Raw genomic sequence first — 16676 nt, 5'->3', positions numbered from 1 at the left:
TCTTACATTTTGTGTGCTTTAGATACTTGCACAAGTGCCACCATTGTCTACATAACGTTTGTTCTTGTGTTTGAGTGTCTGCCATTTATTGCAGTATTATACCTCTACTGGTACTTTGTACGCTTTTGTAACTTGCACACATGTCACTTTTTTTTCCCTCCTGTAATGTACCGTTTGCTACCTCTTGTATTTTGTTTGCTCACAATTGTCACTTTTGCCTCATGTAATTTACCGTTTGCTTTTGTAATTTATTCATTTGTAATTTTCTCCTCATGAATCATTACTGTTCCTATTGTGAAGCGCTCTGACACCTCGCTATGTAAAAATGCATAAATAATTAAATATCACTCGTTTTGTTTCCAGTGCTGTACCACTTTGTGCACAACTGAATTACCACTGCTGGCCAGATATTAAACCCCAACCCCTTTAGCGTCGGAGTATTTTACCCACTATTTCTCTTAACAAACCGTGGCTGCGAGTGACATCACGTGAGGTGGGGCGGGGAGAGAATGGATGGCTGTCGGAGAGAGAGAGAGAGAGAGAGAGAGCTGGAGAGCTGTGACGTTATTTCCGGTGGTTTAGCCAATTAAGAAATTGGGTTTGTGTGTGTAGTTTCAATCTGAAAGGACCTTAGGGGCGGATGGATTGCGTTGCGCATGCGTGCTTCAGCGGCTAACGTTGAAACGAAAGTAGTTTTTAGCGTGAGGTTTTTTGTGGAATGTAATGCAGCTGTGTATGGATTGGAGGAGCGAGCTGTCGGGTCTGCTCGACACTTTAACGCTGGTCTTTCCGCAGGGTCCTGCAGGGAGCCGCTGTTGCACTTCTCCTCGGCATGAGCGAGGATGAACCAAAGGGACACGCTGGTTCATCTCTTTGCTGGAGGGTAAGAGGAAAGTCTTGTGTAGAGGGAGGGTTATGACCGTGCAGGTGTGATTCCGTAAGGAGCTCGCTTGATGTCGCGAGGATGCAGTACTCGCAGTCTTAAAGCAGTGAAGCTTCATACAGTAACATCATGCCTGCAAAGTCAGGTCTATTTGCCTTTGTCAATGGTTGGTAGTTGCATAAGATAAATAAGCAGCAACTATGGCATGTTTTATATAATATTGAAAACGCTGTAAAGAACACGTTGTATTAAGTTGAGTTCTTTAGTGATCCACCAACACAGGCTCCTGCGGAGTAGGAGCGTAGGTAAGCGGCTGCTCGCTCGGTCATCAGCAGTGTCAACTGTCATATATTGCCAGCTGCTGACAATACAGGCGGGACACAAAGGATGCAGCTCTAAAACGGTGTCCTCGCAGGGACACAAGTATGCAAAGTACAACACAAATCCACCCCTGGAGACGAGAGAAAAGGATAGAGGGAGAGACGGAAAATGAAAAGAAAAATGTTAAAAGAAGCAAACAATATGCATGCAATTTCAATTTGCTCACATATGTAATCAAAGTTTAACTGGTGGCAAAAGCCCCCTTCCTGCCCTGCTCCTGCTGATGGGTAGGTGAGCGTCACGTGGGGGTATAGAAGGCAGCAGTCTTCTAACTCTCTCTGGGGTACCAAGATCTAGTGGTGTGTGAACAGGTTCAGACATGGGCTGTCTTATGTTGCTGTGCGCAGTGGTGAGGGGTGTGGGAAACTCATAGTCGTAGTCTGAAGCATTGTTGTGTGTTTCGCTGCGTTTGATCTTTTCGAGGCATTAATTTGTGAAATCCGTGGGCATGGTACCCTCAGGATTTTCTGTGGTTTGTAGGGAGAGAGGAGAAGTGCCACACCCTACCATCGCTCAAGAGTGCAGTACACCTCATGCACAGATAAGGGAGTAGTACATCTGTCCTGACCCTTTCCAATGTGGCCACTTGTTTTGACCTTGACAATGTCTCCTATATTGAGCATCACTAGTTTACACCAGTGCTTGTTGTTGTATATTTCTTTACATTTGGACTGCGCATGCACAAGCCTTTCTTTGACAAGATTGGAGGACCAGTGTACTCTCTTGGCTGCCTTAACCCAACCCACATTGTCCTTGGTTAAGGGAGTCCTTCCCCCTCATGAGCTCAAAAGTGCTATGCCCCATGGTTTCACATGGTGTGATGCGGTAAGCCCACACTGTTTTGAAGGCCTCCTGTTTCAGCTTAGGTTATTGCTGTTATCTAACTGGACAATTCCTTTGATTATTCTGTTGAATCGTTCAACAGCCCCATTTCCCGCTGGGTGATAAACTGATGTGGTTTTGTGTGCAATTTGGTGTTTTTGTAAGTAATCCCTGAATGTCTCAGACATGAACTGTGCCCTGTTGTCACTGATGACCTGTTTGGGTAGGCCTTCACGCGTAAACCCGTCATCAAGGAACTTGACTACACTGTGTGCGTCAGCAGTTTTTTCAAACTTAATTTCAGCCATTTAGTGTAATGATCAATGATGACTAATATGTACCATTGATCAATGTTCTCAGATATGAAACCCATGATGTCAACTCAGATTCTCTCCCATGGCATGGACGGGCATGGAATGGGGTGCAATGGGGAGTCTGAATGTTACCTGTGTTTTATCAGAGTTGACGCAAAGTGTGCAATTCCTGACCATTCTCTCCACATCTAAACTAATGCCTGGCCACCAGTAATTGTTTTTAACTCTTAGATTTAACAATACCTAAATACCCTTTATGACACAAGGTTAATATTCTTGTTCAGAGGCTTTTAGGAGGTACAACCCTGCCACTCCTTAATAAAAATCCAATCTCCTGTGACAATTCGTCCTTTACCTTCCAAAAGTGTCGTAGTGGTTCAGGTAATTGACCTTTGCATGTCCATCCTTCAGTTAGCATTTTTATAACCTGACTTATGATGCTGTCATTGTTTTGCTCGGTGAGCCATTCTTCTTTAGATATGCTATTGAACTGTTCTAGAACATTGGCTATCTGTGTCTTCTCTGTTTCTGAGACGTGTTCTTCGTCTGTGGTTCCAACTGGCAATCTACTCAAATCTGCAACAACGTTCTTCATTCCAGGAACGTATTGAATGTCGTCCAAGAAATCAAACAACGGCACAGAAAATCGGGCCAACCTGGGTGATGCATTGTATAACCCTTTCGTTGTAAACACTTTTGTAAGGGCTTGTGATCTGTACATAGGGTGACTCTGCTCCCCCAAACAAACTGCCTGTAATGTTCTAAAGCCCATACGCATGCTAGTGCTTCACACTCAATGACTGAGAATTTTTCCTCAGCTGGAGATAGTGAACGTGAAGCAAAAGCTATAGTTTACTCCAAACCCTTGGTATCTTTTTGGGTGAGTACTGCACCCAATCCCTTAGAACTAGCATCTGTGGTAATAAAGTTGTTCAGTGCTGGGTCAAAACCTTGTAGAGGTAAAGCTGTGCACATTTCCTTCTTGAGGGCCAGAAATGTATTGTTACACTCCTCTGCCCATTCAAACTTGTTTCGCAGTTTGAGCAGTTGTCTTAATTCGTATGTTTTATGTGAATTTTTTTTGATGAACTTTGCGTGGAACCCTAACATTCCCAGGAAGGATCGTAGCTCATCCTTGTTCTTTGGAACTGGGGAATCCTTTATGGCTTGGAGGAGTTCTTTTTTCAGGCTGATGCCTTCGCCAGTTATTTTGTGTCCCAGAAAGTTGACTGAGTTACTTGCATTTAAGGTACTCAGCAGTTAAACCCCTCTCATCCAAGATGTCCAACACCCGTCAGACCTTGTCGTCGTGGTCTTCTCTTGTCTTACCCATTACAAGGATGTCGTCCTGGAAGAGTAGAATACCTGGCACACCATAAAAAATGTTGTGCATTAGTCTTTGGAACATCGCGTCTGCCGAAGCCAGACCGAATGGTACTCTAGAAAACCGGAAACACCCAAATGGTGTGTTGAAAGTGGTTAACTTCGTGCTGTCTCTATGCAAAGGTACCTGGTGATAGGCTGACTTTAAATCGATAGTAGAGAATCACTTAATGCCCTTGGTGGTTGCTTACATCTCACTTATTTTAGGTAGTGGAAACTGTTCCACTACAATGTTGTTGTTTAGGTCCCGTAGGTCCACACATAGCATCAATTAGCCATTTGGTCATTTTGCAACGACAAGAGGCACAACCCACTCCGAAGCCTCAACTCTTTCTATGATTCCATCTGCCAGTAGTTTTTCACGTTGAGTTTTTACTTCATCTCTTATTGCAAACGGGAGTTTCCTAGCCTTGTGTACCACTGGAATTGAAATTGGCTTGACTTTGATTTTGTGTTGGTACCCTTTTAGGACACCCACCTCCCCACTAAAAACTTTGGGGTATTTGTCCAGCAAAGACTTAGCATAGTCATCAGCACCTGCTATCCTTAACACTGGTTCTGCCTTGTTAGGGTCCAGGATTATACCAAGATTGCCCTGGTCCATCCACCCAAGGACTGATGGTCCTACTTTGGAGATGTAAAGTTTTCCTGCAGACTCCCGCCCGTTAAGCACAAAATCTAGTTTCCTGTAACCACACACATCAATGGGATCACCCGTGAATGATCTGATTATGATGACTGCCCTTTCAAGTTGTTCCCCTAAGATGGGTTTGTACTTTTCTTCCCATATATTTCTGTTAACAATGGTATATGGCGAGCCTGAATCTGTGACACTGCTGATATCTATACCTCCAATTTTCATGTTGCAGATGGGTTTTCTCGTTTTAGTGGTACTTGTTGCACTGACACTGTCGACTTGCTCTTCATCAATGTTTAGTACAAACATGTTGATGTCGTCATCCTCAGATTGGTCTTGGATATCTGCTTCATCATTGTCCACTACCTTTACAGAACGTGAGTTGCGTCTTCTGAACGCTTTGAAGAAATGACCAATAACGCCACAATGTGTACACTTCAAGTTTCTTGCAGGACATTTCAAGTCATTGGACATGTGGGAGTTACTCCCACACCTATAACAGCGCCCAATGTAGACTGTCTGGCTCTTGTAAGTAGTGGGTTTCGTATACCTTTATTCCAGGTCTGTTTTGAGTTGCACCCTTGTTCAGTAACTTTATTTACAGTGTCACCCTCTTTTTTTTGTCCTTATTCTACGTTAACACTGCCTTAGCGCAGCGGCCTGTGAGCTCTGACTTCCTTGCAATGTCAATGATATTTTGTAAGGGGTATTCACCCTTGGCCCACAAACTGTCCTGGATGGTAGAGTTGGAACCTTGCATGACTATTTGGTCCCTTATGAACTCGTCGTGCAGAGCACCGAAACGGCAGTTTATTGCGAGATTTTTAAGTGCTGAAACAAATTCCTCCTTACCTTGTTTTCTATGAAAGAATTTATATCTGTCCACACCAACACAGACTGTTGATTTGTAATATGTATTCAGGTCATCTATTGCATTAGTGAAAATATCACCCTCATTCTCTGCTCGCACCTTCTTATTTATGGCATTATACACTTTTAGTCCACCAGCACCCAAGCTATGCATGAGCATTTTGTATTTCTTTTCTGCCTTCACCTCCTCATCCTCCTCTAATGCAGAGATGTAATTCAGGAAATATTCTCTCCATTCCTCCCATTTAAGTGTAGGTTCGCTACCAGCCCTTTTGAATGTTTCTGGTAGCGATAGGTTCCATACATAACCTGTTGCCATGCTGGAGTATGGGTATGCCACAGAGTGTATATTTATTTTTCTCACAAATGAGGTTAAGTACTCTCCACGTTATAAGGCTAACTTCAACACTTCTTGTGAAACACAGGCTGCTGTGCTAATGATGTCTAATATATTTTGCAGGTGCTTCAATGTGTATTGATATTATTACAGTAATGTACACCTTGCCCTAGAATGCTCGTTATTATGTTTTTGTCGAATAATTTTATTTTTCCTTTCAAGGTAATGAGCATAAACTTAAATGTACCTTCTGTTTGCTTGTATTATTGTTTCCTGTAGTAAGTATGCTTTGATTTAGCTGCAGTACGGGGTTTTCTTTGATGTGGCGATGCTCCGGTATTTTCACTCAGCAAAGTCGAGTGTTTGTTTTTATTTTTAATATGGCGTTGCGTATTGTGCGTGATGTGTCATCAGGTACACTAGACTGTGTTTTAATTACTTCCAAGATGTCCGCCCGCACGTTGCGTGACTGCGTTGTCGCTGATGAACTGTTTGACGGATGATGGTGATGCAGGATACAGATGACAGTTGCACATGGGCTTTGGAATGTCAGCTGGAAGTTGAACTGTCACTAGGATGTCCGTTGGTACTGGCGGTTCTTTTTAACGCTCCCAAGGGTGATAAACTGAAGAGACTTTTCCAAGAGATAATTTTTAGGCTTGGCTTACTCTGATTTAGCGTTTTCTTCAGTTTTTTTTCTTTTATTATCGAAACAAGCGTTTACGTCCAATTGTTCCAGTTGTTCAATATTTCTCTTCAAATGTTCACACACCTTCCGTGAACGTATATATATATATATATATATATATATATATATATATATATATATATATATATATATATATATATATATATCCGCTGAAAAGTTATGTATATTCTTAAAGTTCTTTATGCACGTACAATCATTCCATTTTTCCATATAATATTTTTATGGACCTTTTTTCAAATTGTACCTGTAGCACTGCATTCTTGATTGACCGTGTCTTTTTATTTTACTAATCCTGCATCGTATATTTTGAAAGTTATTCTTGTATAGCGTTTTTCCGCTTCACTGGACTTTTTGAAAGTAACATGCAGCTCAAAAATGGTGTCCTCGCAGGGACACAAGTATGCACAACACAACAAAAGCTTCAACTTAAAGCACTGGTGACTCCACAACAATGTTGCTGCTCCTGAGTTTCAAAAAGAGCAGGGAAACCCAGTGAGAAAATGACTCTTTAAAGGATTTCCCTTCCCCTACAAAGCTCACCTGGCATTATGTCATGCCCTAACTTCTCCACTACTGACAAGTGAGCAGTGTGATCATGCTCACATCGATGTGTCTGCTATCACTGCAGTCCGAAAAAAATCAGACCGCCTGTGCCAGGGCACAAAACGTAGTCCGATAGGGACCCGTTTCGAGGCCTCATTTTAAAAACTGCAGGGGCACAGCACCGGCAAGACCCGGCCCACTTAAAGCCCTGATTACGGGCCCAAAGATTGATTTATATGAAGAAGGGCCGACCAGCCATTTTTCATTCATTTTTGGTAGAAATGCCATTTCCCTCCAAGAATCCTTTAAATTATAACCTCAGGTTGGTATTGTTTTTAGCGCTCACACCCCCTGACAAAGCCTCAAAGCGCTTTTCAGTGAGTAGCATGCTACTCCGGAACCCAAAAGGGTTAGTGGTAGATTAGTATTATGAAGTTTGAGTTAATTTAATAGGTGGGCATGCAAGTCTGTTGGTAGTATTGAATAAGAGTACGAAAGGATATACAGTATAAGTCTAGAAGGCTTTAGTTTTTTGTGCGTTTTTTTTGCAGACATTTATAGCTCATACTCCACCAGAAGGTTTTAAAGTGGTTTACATGAGCACCAGTTACATTACACAAGGATACATTCATTTTTTGGTAGGCACGGGGAGATTACGTGATTTGCCTAGAATCACATGATTAGGCTCGAACCTGGTTGCCCAGCTCTAAAGTGGGCTGCTCTGGCCATAAGGGCAAATCCTCTCCCCAATTGCGAGATCATAGTAGTAAGGTGAGGTTTGGGATAAGTAAAAAGAGATGAATGAGGAAAGAGTATACAGAAAGAGATTGGGGAGTTCATAGTAGTAAAATGAGGTTTGGAATGAGCCAAAGGGGAGATATATGAAGGAATAGTTTAGAAAGAGTTGTTTGGGAGACCGTAGTAGCAAACTGAGGTGTGGGGTAAGCCAAGCTGGGATAGTGGGGGAAGAGTCTAGAAAGGTTTATTTTGGAGAACATAGTAGTAGAATGAGGTTTTGAATGAGTCAGAGAGTGGAGGTAGAGAATATATGGAGAGAGGTATAGTCTATTGGAGAGAGTCTAAAGTTTTGTATTTTCTTTCGCTCTACCGTAGTAGTAAAATACGAAATATATAGATACATAACTACATAGAAAGGGTATACATGCATAAGGAAGCTAACATATTGACAGACCATCTTTATTTTAAGAAATGTAATTGGAAATAGTGATGTGATTTGCCACAATAGTGCGTTTCATTTGACACTTTAAGCATAACTAACAGTTCAGGGGTTAACTTTTAAAGATGCAGGGTCTTGAAGTATGTGAATTGAGGGAGAAAACTTTTGTTTTGATGCAACATGTGTGTCAATAGTGCCCACTGAAGGTTCTTCTTTGCACAAAATTACATTTTCTCCTGTTCTACCCCACGCTTGTGATTAGGTTCTCACGCCACTGCAACAGAAGTTGTACCAAATGAAAGTTGTTTAATGTGTCTATTATCGATAGGTGCGCTACTTTTAATTTAAGTTTAAACTACCTTCAGGTTTTCAGTGATAGGCCTTGGCTCATTGCTGCTTCCGCTATGGCCAATTTACACCCCCCATCTTCTTTTACTCGTCTTTGTACATTTCCTTTCTCTTGCAACTTGCAAGAGCTTATAAATCTTTATTAGGCTTATGGCAATGTTAAGCTGAATGATTAGGCGGTTGTGTATCTTGCAGTACTTGTTGGAAAGTGATAGTGCTCAAACTTGGTTCAAAGGAAGGTTGTACCTTGTTAATTCGTTAATGCACATTTTACTGAGAAATCATATTCGTTTTTCTTTTATTGCTTGATATGTATCACACCAAAATTGTACCGTGTTCCATTTAAATGAATTAGGCGCAGTGTTACTATGAAAAGCAGCACTTAGTTATTTTTTTTACTCATTGACTAACAACTGTAACAATCGCCAATAATCCCTACCCTTTATCCTAAACCCTTAAACCCTATACTCTTAACCCATAGACCTTAAATTATATCCTTCCATCACCTTTCAGCTTTTTAACCCTTTATCCCAAAATCCTTAACCCTTTTATCCTTAATCTTTAACACGTCACCCCTTTTACACTATCCCTACTTCAGTATATTTTGGTAATAGCCATTTTTAGAAGTGTTCCATTTTCAAAGTTTTTTTTCATTTTTTTATAACGAATAATTAGTAGGTGTTTAATTCTTTATTATGGGTATTTTTGAGGTTTTTAGGTAATAAGAAATGTGGTCCGTAGACCATAGTACCCACACTGGGTAGGACACAGTATCTTGAGGTGTGTGTGTGTGTGTGTGTGTGTGTGTGTGTTAGTGTTATTTTGTTTTTTGTTTTAGACCCAGGAGCGGTATGTAACCACGTTTAATTTTGTATTCTCTTGTAAACCTGTCATCTTGCAAGCACAGACACTTAAGAGGCTACTGAAATAGATTATGTGCCTGCGGAAGAAGACATTGGTGATGGCAACCTTATTGATGGAATCGGGGGCATGTAGGACAATCGATAAACAGATTGTTCTTTAGAAAAGTGTTCGTCTGTTTGCACCAGAACGTACTTGGTGTGCAAGTGGTGATTGCTTAGGGAACCTGGGTCCGAGAGTTAGGACTGGGGTAAGCATTGTGGACCCGAATATATTTTTTGTACTGTGACCATATGCTTTTGTTTTTAAAAGTGTTCATTTTCACACCTTTTTTCAACTCTTTACTTGAGGACCTTGAATCATCGGTTTAGCGATTGGGCTTTTACTTCATTTTTAATTTTATTTTTTTATAAATATAAACATCTGCTTTCGTAGTAGTAGAGTTGGAGATGGTTTCCTTAAAACAGAATAACAATTTGACAAGGTGGAATGAGGAGCATGTTCTTGCAAGAACTGGAACACTTCTGTAAGCTCAGAGGTGAAGTTCTGTTTACGGGGGTGTTTCTGGTGGAAGGAGAAAGTCTAAACTAGAGGTTCAGGAAAGAATTAAGCAGTTGTGATCCGTCTTTAAAGTGAGGGGGGTTATAATAGTGGTGCAAGAAGTGCAAATTAGGTCTAGTAGCATGTGACTATTTAAAATTGGTTTATGTCGTTCAAGATAGCTGTAGAAATCTGGTAGATAGGAAGCCGGATGTACTGAGTTGTATGTTGAAGTGTTTGAGGAATGTGCTTCGTGAAATATAAAAAAGTTGGCTAGTTAGTTTGTTCATGTGACTCTATCTTAACAAAGGTAGGTGTGGGGGGGGGGAGGGGATTGAGGAATTGCCGCAAGCCCACATTAAGCCTTTTTGCCGTTTTTTTTTTAACCTTTCAATCATTTCAGTTAGGTTAAGTGATCGAAACGTTATAGTAAAAACTTTAGACTGTTTTGTAACGCACAGCAGAATGCTGCCTCGTAGAACCCTTCCCTTTTGTAGCTGTCATTGGCTTAACTTTACTCTCTTAAAATTGCAGATTTTACTTTGACGATGTCGCAAAGGTGTTTTCGTACATTTACAAACAAAAATGCCTCCATTTTCGTATTCTCGGAATTAACTAAAAAGATTCAAGCCTGGCATAAATGGATTTACAAATTAACAAAAGAGGGAGGTAGAGTAACACAGAAGGATTCTTACTCCACAGACATATTCGTATAAACAAAAGGAATCCTACTGGGGTAAAGAAAGAGTGTTCGTCATGGTGGTGTGGGAGCACTCAGTGTTTGATAAAATACCCCTCACACACCAAAAGGCCCCTTGGTGTCATGCTTCATCATTGGGGTCTTCGCACCCTTCTAACGGGATGCGGCGTGCTGCGACCTACGACTACGCGGCTAGTAACACCACCGTGATAAATGGATTTACTACGACTTTCGAAACCACAAGTAGAGAAATTTAGTAATAAATCCCTCTAAACCAGTGGCAAGGGTTGTAAGTTTGGGATACGCTCACAAACAAGTACTTTCGCGTGCATCTGTTTTTTGAAAAACATTTTTTTATTATAGTAATTATAATCTAGGCACAGGTTAATCAGACGGTACATATAATTATTATATCTAGACGTCCACGTTGTTATGACAATTTGCATATTGATAGTCCACACATCAAAACCAACGACAATATTCCAGCCACTAAATTTGCGTCTCCCCGTCATTTTCACCATCCGATTCCCCCTCCGCCTGCACCCTAGGTGGCTCACAGATGTAACCCCTGAATTTATTCCATGCACTCCAAACTCTGCCCCACTTTTGAGGACAGCCTCGATTGACAAACGCTGCCTTCTCGGCCACCATAGCTGCGTCCATGTCTTTGCACCATGCTGCCTGTGTTGGTGACTCCTCCGCCCCCCATTTTTCTGCGATGTTACGCTTTGCAACTACTATCCCCAGTGTGGCCCAAACCTGTGCCGGGCGAATAAGATAATTTGGTTATCTTACTCGACTCGACTATATTGCAAACGCCTCCTCTGTTTGCAATATAGTCCTCATCACCTTTACCCAGTACTTCATGATCTTCTGGCACTGCCACACAGTATGGTAGAATGTACCCTCCTCCCCGCATCGCCTCAGGCAGTATGGGTGTGATGTTGTCCCTATTTTGTAAAGTGTGAGCCTCGTATAGTAGGTTCTATGTAGAATTTTGAGCTGCACTAATTTGAATCTTGAGGGTATACCCACTTCCCGCGGGGAAGCCAGCGACTCCTACCATTCGGAATCTTCAAATTAGCCTACTTCCTGGGACCACTTTTCCCTGAGTGCCACATGTGGGTCAGGTAAATTGTTGACAAATTTTCGGTAGGTAAGGGAAGTGGCACGCTTATGCATGCAGTCCGTTAGCAGTCTATCCTTCAGGGGGGTGGCCTCTGGAACCTCCGTACCGGATGGTATGGCCGCCCGCAGCGCATGTTTTATCTGCATATATCTAAATGTTTCCGAGGGTGCTAGTTCATACTGTGTTTGAAGACATTCTAATGTAATTACCCCCCCTTTGTGCCACATGTCACCCACCGTGGATATACCAATTGCGTCCCACTGAGCAAATCCCTTATAGTTCCTAAGACCACCCAATCGTTGTGTATCATAGGCTCCCATCTGATCCACGCTGCTAACGGCTCCAGCACTAGGGCAAAGAGCAGCGGCGACAGCCGGCAGCTTTGGTGCGTGCCCCGAGTAAATGGAAAGTCTTGGGATATATGTCCATTAGCCGTCACATGCGCCAGTGGTTTTCTATATAGGAGACGTATCCAGGCGCAGAACTCTGGGCCAAAACCCAAGTGAGTTAGCAGGCGAACAAGAAGGGCGACTCAACCATATCGAACGCCATTCGGGTGTCTAAGGAAAGGAGAACGGCTGGTTCCTGAAGATATGGTATACGGGCCATTACTCCATGCAGACGCCTCCAGTTCAGCGCCGTATTCCTGCTGGGCATGAAACCGTGAAGCCGGGCTGGTCCGGATATATCAGGGTTGTAAGGTGTGGGGTCAGTCTGATCGTAAGGAGTTTTGCAAGGATTTTAGAGGTACATTCCTCCAGGGCCTTTTCCTGGCTTTGGGATCGTCACCACATTGGCTAGGCGCTGAGCCGGTGGGAGCTCGCCTGTTTGAAGACTGTCACGGTACATAATTCACAGGTTTCGGGCTATTGTCCCTGCCATCTTTTTATAAAGTTCTATGGGTATACCGTTCGGCCCTACCGCCTTCCCAGATTGCAGTGAGCCAATCGCCACCTGTAGCTGATCCGCTGTAAGGTCGGCCTCCAGTGTAAGGGTCACCTCCGGCGCGAGCTTGGGCATGGCAATGTCTTTTATGTAAGTCAGCTCCTCTTCCATGGTCATGTCTGACAGTGACGTGTAGACTTGTTGAAAGTGTTGCGCTAACGTGTGCACTATTGCTTGCGGGTCAGTCACTACCTGATCGTCCCTCGTTCTGAGCTGTGCTATCCACTTTTTTGTCTTTCTCCCGTTTATCAATCCATGCCAGCAGTTTCCCGGCCTTATCGCCGGTTTCATATATCTTATGCCGTGTGGCTGATATTCGCAATTTAGCCGCCTCCCTCAGGTACTCCCGATGCTCTTGTTGCTTAAGGCGCAAGCATTGGGCCATGGCCGGAGTTGGGTTGCGGGTATGTTGGGCATCTGCACTTTGTAGTTCTAATTCAATGGTATTGAGCTCCTGCAGGTTTTCACGCTTATGACCTGCAATGGAAGCGATGGCCTGTCCCCTGAGAATGGTTTTGTAGGCCTCCCACAGGGTGGTCGTAGAGTGGACTGACAAAATGTTTTCCTGGAAATAGTGTTGTGTTGTAGTGACCATAGCTTTCATGATATTGGGAACCCGTAAGTATCCAGGAAATATGGGATGTGTGCATCGGTTTGTACTGATTTTTACATGTAAATACAGACCGAAAACAACGTGTTTTCTGTCTGCATTTATTTTTTAAAGCAGATAAATCAAAAAAATAGGGCTTCTTTCTCAGTGTGGTCTTGCTTGAACTGTAGGCCGGCAGCTGAGCAGATAGACCACATGGGGAATTAAAAACAGGATGAAATTTCCTTAAATAATGGCATATGTCAAGATACGTTTGTGGTATAGTGCTAATATTTACCAGTGGGTGAATTGTTATGTTATATTTGGCGGCTTAAATAGCTAAAACACGACAGACATATGAGTGCTCGTCTATCCGTTAAAATATGTAAATGTACATTTTACATCTTCCTTTATCCACAAACAACAAAATAAATATGGATAAATACCGATAGTATGGCTAAAAAATACAGATGGAAATGTAAAAAATAAATAAAAATACCATAAAACCGGGCGCTCTAAATATAACCCTTTTCCAGGCTGAGAAATGTTAAGTTCGTCCAGCCAATGGCTGGAGTTATTTTCCTTTCAAGATGGTAAGGGGTACGAAACACCACAAGATTTTTTGGGGGTGCAGTGCAAAGGCTTTCTCCACGGAGAATCACAATTTCCCTACGGAGAAAAAGGAAAACGAGCATTGGCAAAGTCAGTAGGTCTGGCAGTTTTGGCAATTCTTGTTTGCTCAGTCATGGTTTGTGCAAAATCTTATTGTTCGAGAGGCAGCTGAACCATCATCTATTGGGGTGGGGGATCAACTGCATTTACTAGAGCCAAAAATATTTTTGTTGATTTAAAAAAAAAAAAATAAATAAATAAATAAATCATACGTTGCAATAGTAGTCCCTTGCCTGACGGTGAAGTGGCCTACTTTGTTTGTGAATGTATCTTTTGTGAAAGGGAAGCATCCTGTAGCTCGAAGATAAATCACTCATCAGGGCATACCAAATAAATTGGTTTACATATATAGCAGCATACTAAAGCACTGAAAACAAACTAAAAAGTCATACTAACAAGACATGGATACTCCTTTGGTTTACAAATATAACTGTAGTCCTCAATTAAAATACATACTAACATGACATGGGAATGTAGTTATAATTGTGTAGTTCTTGCGAGGTTACTAAAACATTTACCACTTCATGAATAACAGTTTCAAATGGGCACATTATGGCAAACTGTGAACTAACAGCAATTAAATAAAACAAAGGCAACTCCAGAAGGAACCTACAACACCATTAGCAGATGACAGGAACCAATAAAGCTGGAATATGCCTTGTAGTCAACATAGAAGGCCTGGTAGCATCTGCTGTCACACAAGAATCTAAACAAAGGTAACATTAAAGCAATAAAGTAAAAACAAAAACACTGGAACTGAACAGAACTATATTGTGTGCAGATTTTCTCCTTGTGAAAGAGCAAAATGCAGATACTCCAAGTGAAGTTATCCAGTGACTGAGGTGGATGGACCCCCAGCACCATGCTGTGGTGGGTGGAAGCGAAATGCAAATGACACACCAATAGACCAATGGGTGAAGATAGCTGGCTGAAGGCCTCTTTACATGAGTAATATATATTGGTACCCAGTAGACCCAAGGACCTAAAGGTTACTAGCTGGAATATTGCTGGGGTGGGGTAAGCTAACTGATGCTGGCTGGATTACAATGTTGGCTATGTTTGAAGTCATATGACTACAGGAGACGTGGGATACCAGAGGCTGCCTGCATCTGGACGGCTTTGCTTCATTCACTGTACCAGTCACTGTGTCGCCCAGTGGACGCGCTAGTGGAGGTTTTGTCACACAGGAAATTTGTGCCTTAACTGTAATGTTGAACTTATTGGATTCAAGTCGAAGGACGGCGTGGGCACTCTCTTAACCTTCAGAAATAAATGTAGACTCCTGGTCATACATTTTTATAATGCAGCGCCACTCAGGAATGAAGTAGATGCCAAGAGTCCTATAACCTAGTTGACTCACTGCTCATTGGTCCATCATGGATAATTGGAGATTGGACTGTTTCAACTTTGTGAGCTCCCCCCTATTCTTTACTGTATGCCTAATTATAATGTGTTGCTTATATCCTCATTCACCCTTATGTCCTGCTATACAATGTATGCCTAAGAATAAGGTTTGGCTTCTTTCTTTATACATCCTTATGTTATTCTATGTAATGCACCTATGTATGTAAAGCGCTCTGATACCCCCAGGTTTAGCTAGCACTATATAAAACTTAAAAAAAAAAAAAAACAATCCACCCTAAATGTTTTATAGAAGTTTTTTTTTTTCACTCCGACTCTTCATTTGCTGAGATTGTTATTGGGGATTTTTATTTGCACCCTTGTTTTGTCTTCTCAAGCCAATGATGCATTTGAGAATGTAAACCCAGGCACTGATCAGGTGCATCTCTTACGCACACAGCTAGGCAATAACGTTAATAGTTTGATTTCTTGTACTAATATGGTCATTCTAATGGATCCATGACAAGGAGGGTCAGCTGAGAGGATCCCCGGGCTTAAGGGGAGAGGTTTTAGTACAACTATAGATTACATTTTTACATCTTTCTGTTTATCCTTAGCCCTCGTAGATTTGAAGGTTCCATCGGATGACCTTAGTGACTACAACCCTTTGTCGGACACCTTTTTGCTGGACAAAAAGCCCACTGATGTGGTTCATTCCCACAAGAAGCCAGTACTCCCTGGCGACCAGGACCGGTGGGGTGCGATGGGCTTCACTTGTCCCTTTGGGTTTCATCTGTAATCTGGTTACCTCCTGTAGTGCCAATTTCATTTCATGTCTTACTGAGGACACCACAGCTCATAGTATTATGCTGTCCATCTCAAATATTTGCAGGTTTATTAAATCGGCTCTTAGTAAACCAGGTGTCCTTTCCACGCCTCAACCGGTTAGATGGTTCGATAATAAGTGTTCGAAAGCACACATGGACCTGTTGACATCCCTGCATGAAACACCTCGATGTCAGGAAAAGGTGAAGAGAGCTAGAGCGGTTTATTGTATGATTTGCAAAGAGCGCAAGAACCAGCTGAAAGATGAGGCCTGGGATAATTTACTTGTCGCTTGTATGCTACGGGATAGTGCTGCCTTCTGGCGAGTGGTTAATCTCCCCTGTTTAACAGCGACCAACTTTCTATTGAGGTTTCAACTATGACTACAAAAAATTGGGTTAAGCACTTCAAGGCCATTTACTATAGAGGAAGAGGCCACCTCGTCCGATGGTAGCAAGGAGGATTATATTATCATATTTCAACTGGCCGATGTGACCTCAGCGATTTCCAATCTTCCCTCTACCAAGCCCCCTGGGAATGATGGAGTCCCTGAGGACCTTTTCACATTCTCTGTGGATCTCTGGGTGCCCCTAATAACCCAGCACCTGAATGCAGCTGTTAGAGGTCCCCTCCCACCGACTTGGTGTCAATCGGTTACAGTCCCAATTTT

At 42.3% G+C, this 16676-nt stretch overlaps 1 protein-coding gene across 1 annotated transcript in view; it reads left to right on the top strand.

Moving 5' to 3' along the window:
- The first annotated feature begins 660 nt into the window (after positions 1-660).
- The window catches only part of SLC25A36 (solute carrier family 25 member 36), an 866993-nt gene continuing 850977 nt past the window's right edge, over positions 661-16676 (top strand). The window contains exon 1 of the mRNA XM_078665634.1: positions 661-883. Coding sequence (XP_078521760.1) covers positions 843-883 — 41 coding nt within the window. The 5' untranslated portion in view covers positions 661-842. The remainder of the gene's footprint in view (positions 884-16676) is intronic.

The sequence above is a fragment of the Lissotriton helveticus genome, chromosome 11 (assembly GCF_964261635.1).
Source record: "Lissotriton helveticus chromosome 11, aLisHel1.1, whole genome shotgun sequence".
Taxonomy (NCBI): domain Eukaryota; kingdom Metazoa; phylum Chordata; class Amphibia; order Caudata; family Salamandridae; genus Lissotriton; species Lissotriton helveticus.
The sequence above is the reverse complement of the archived record's forward strand: the minus strand, read 5'-3'. Positions and strand labels throughout refer to the sequence as shown.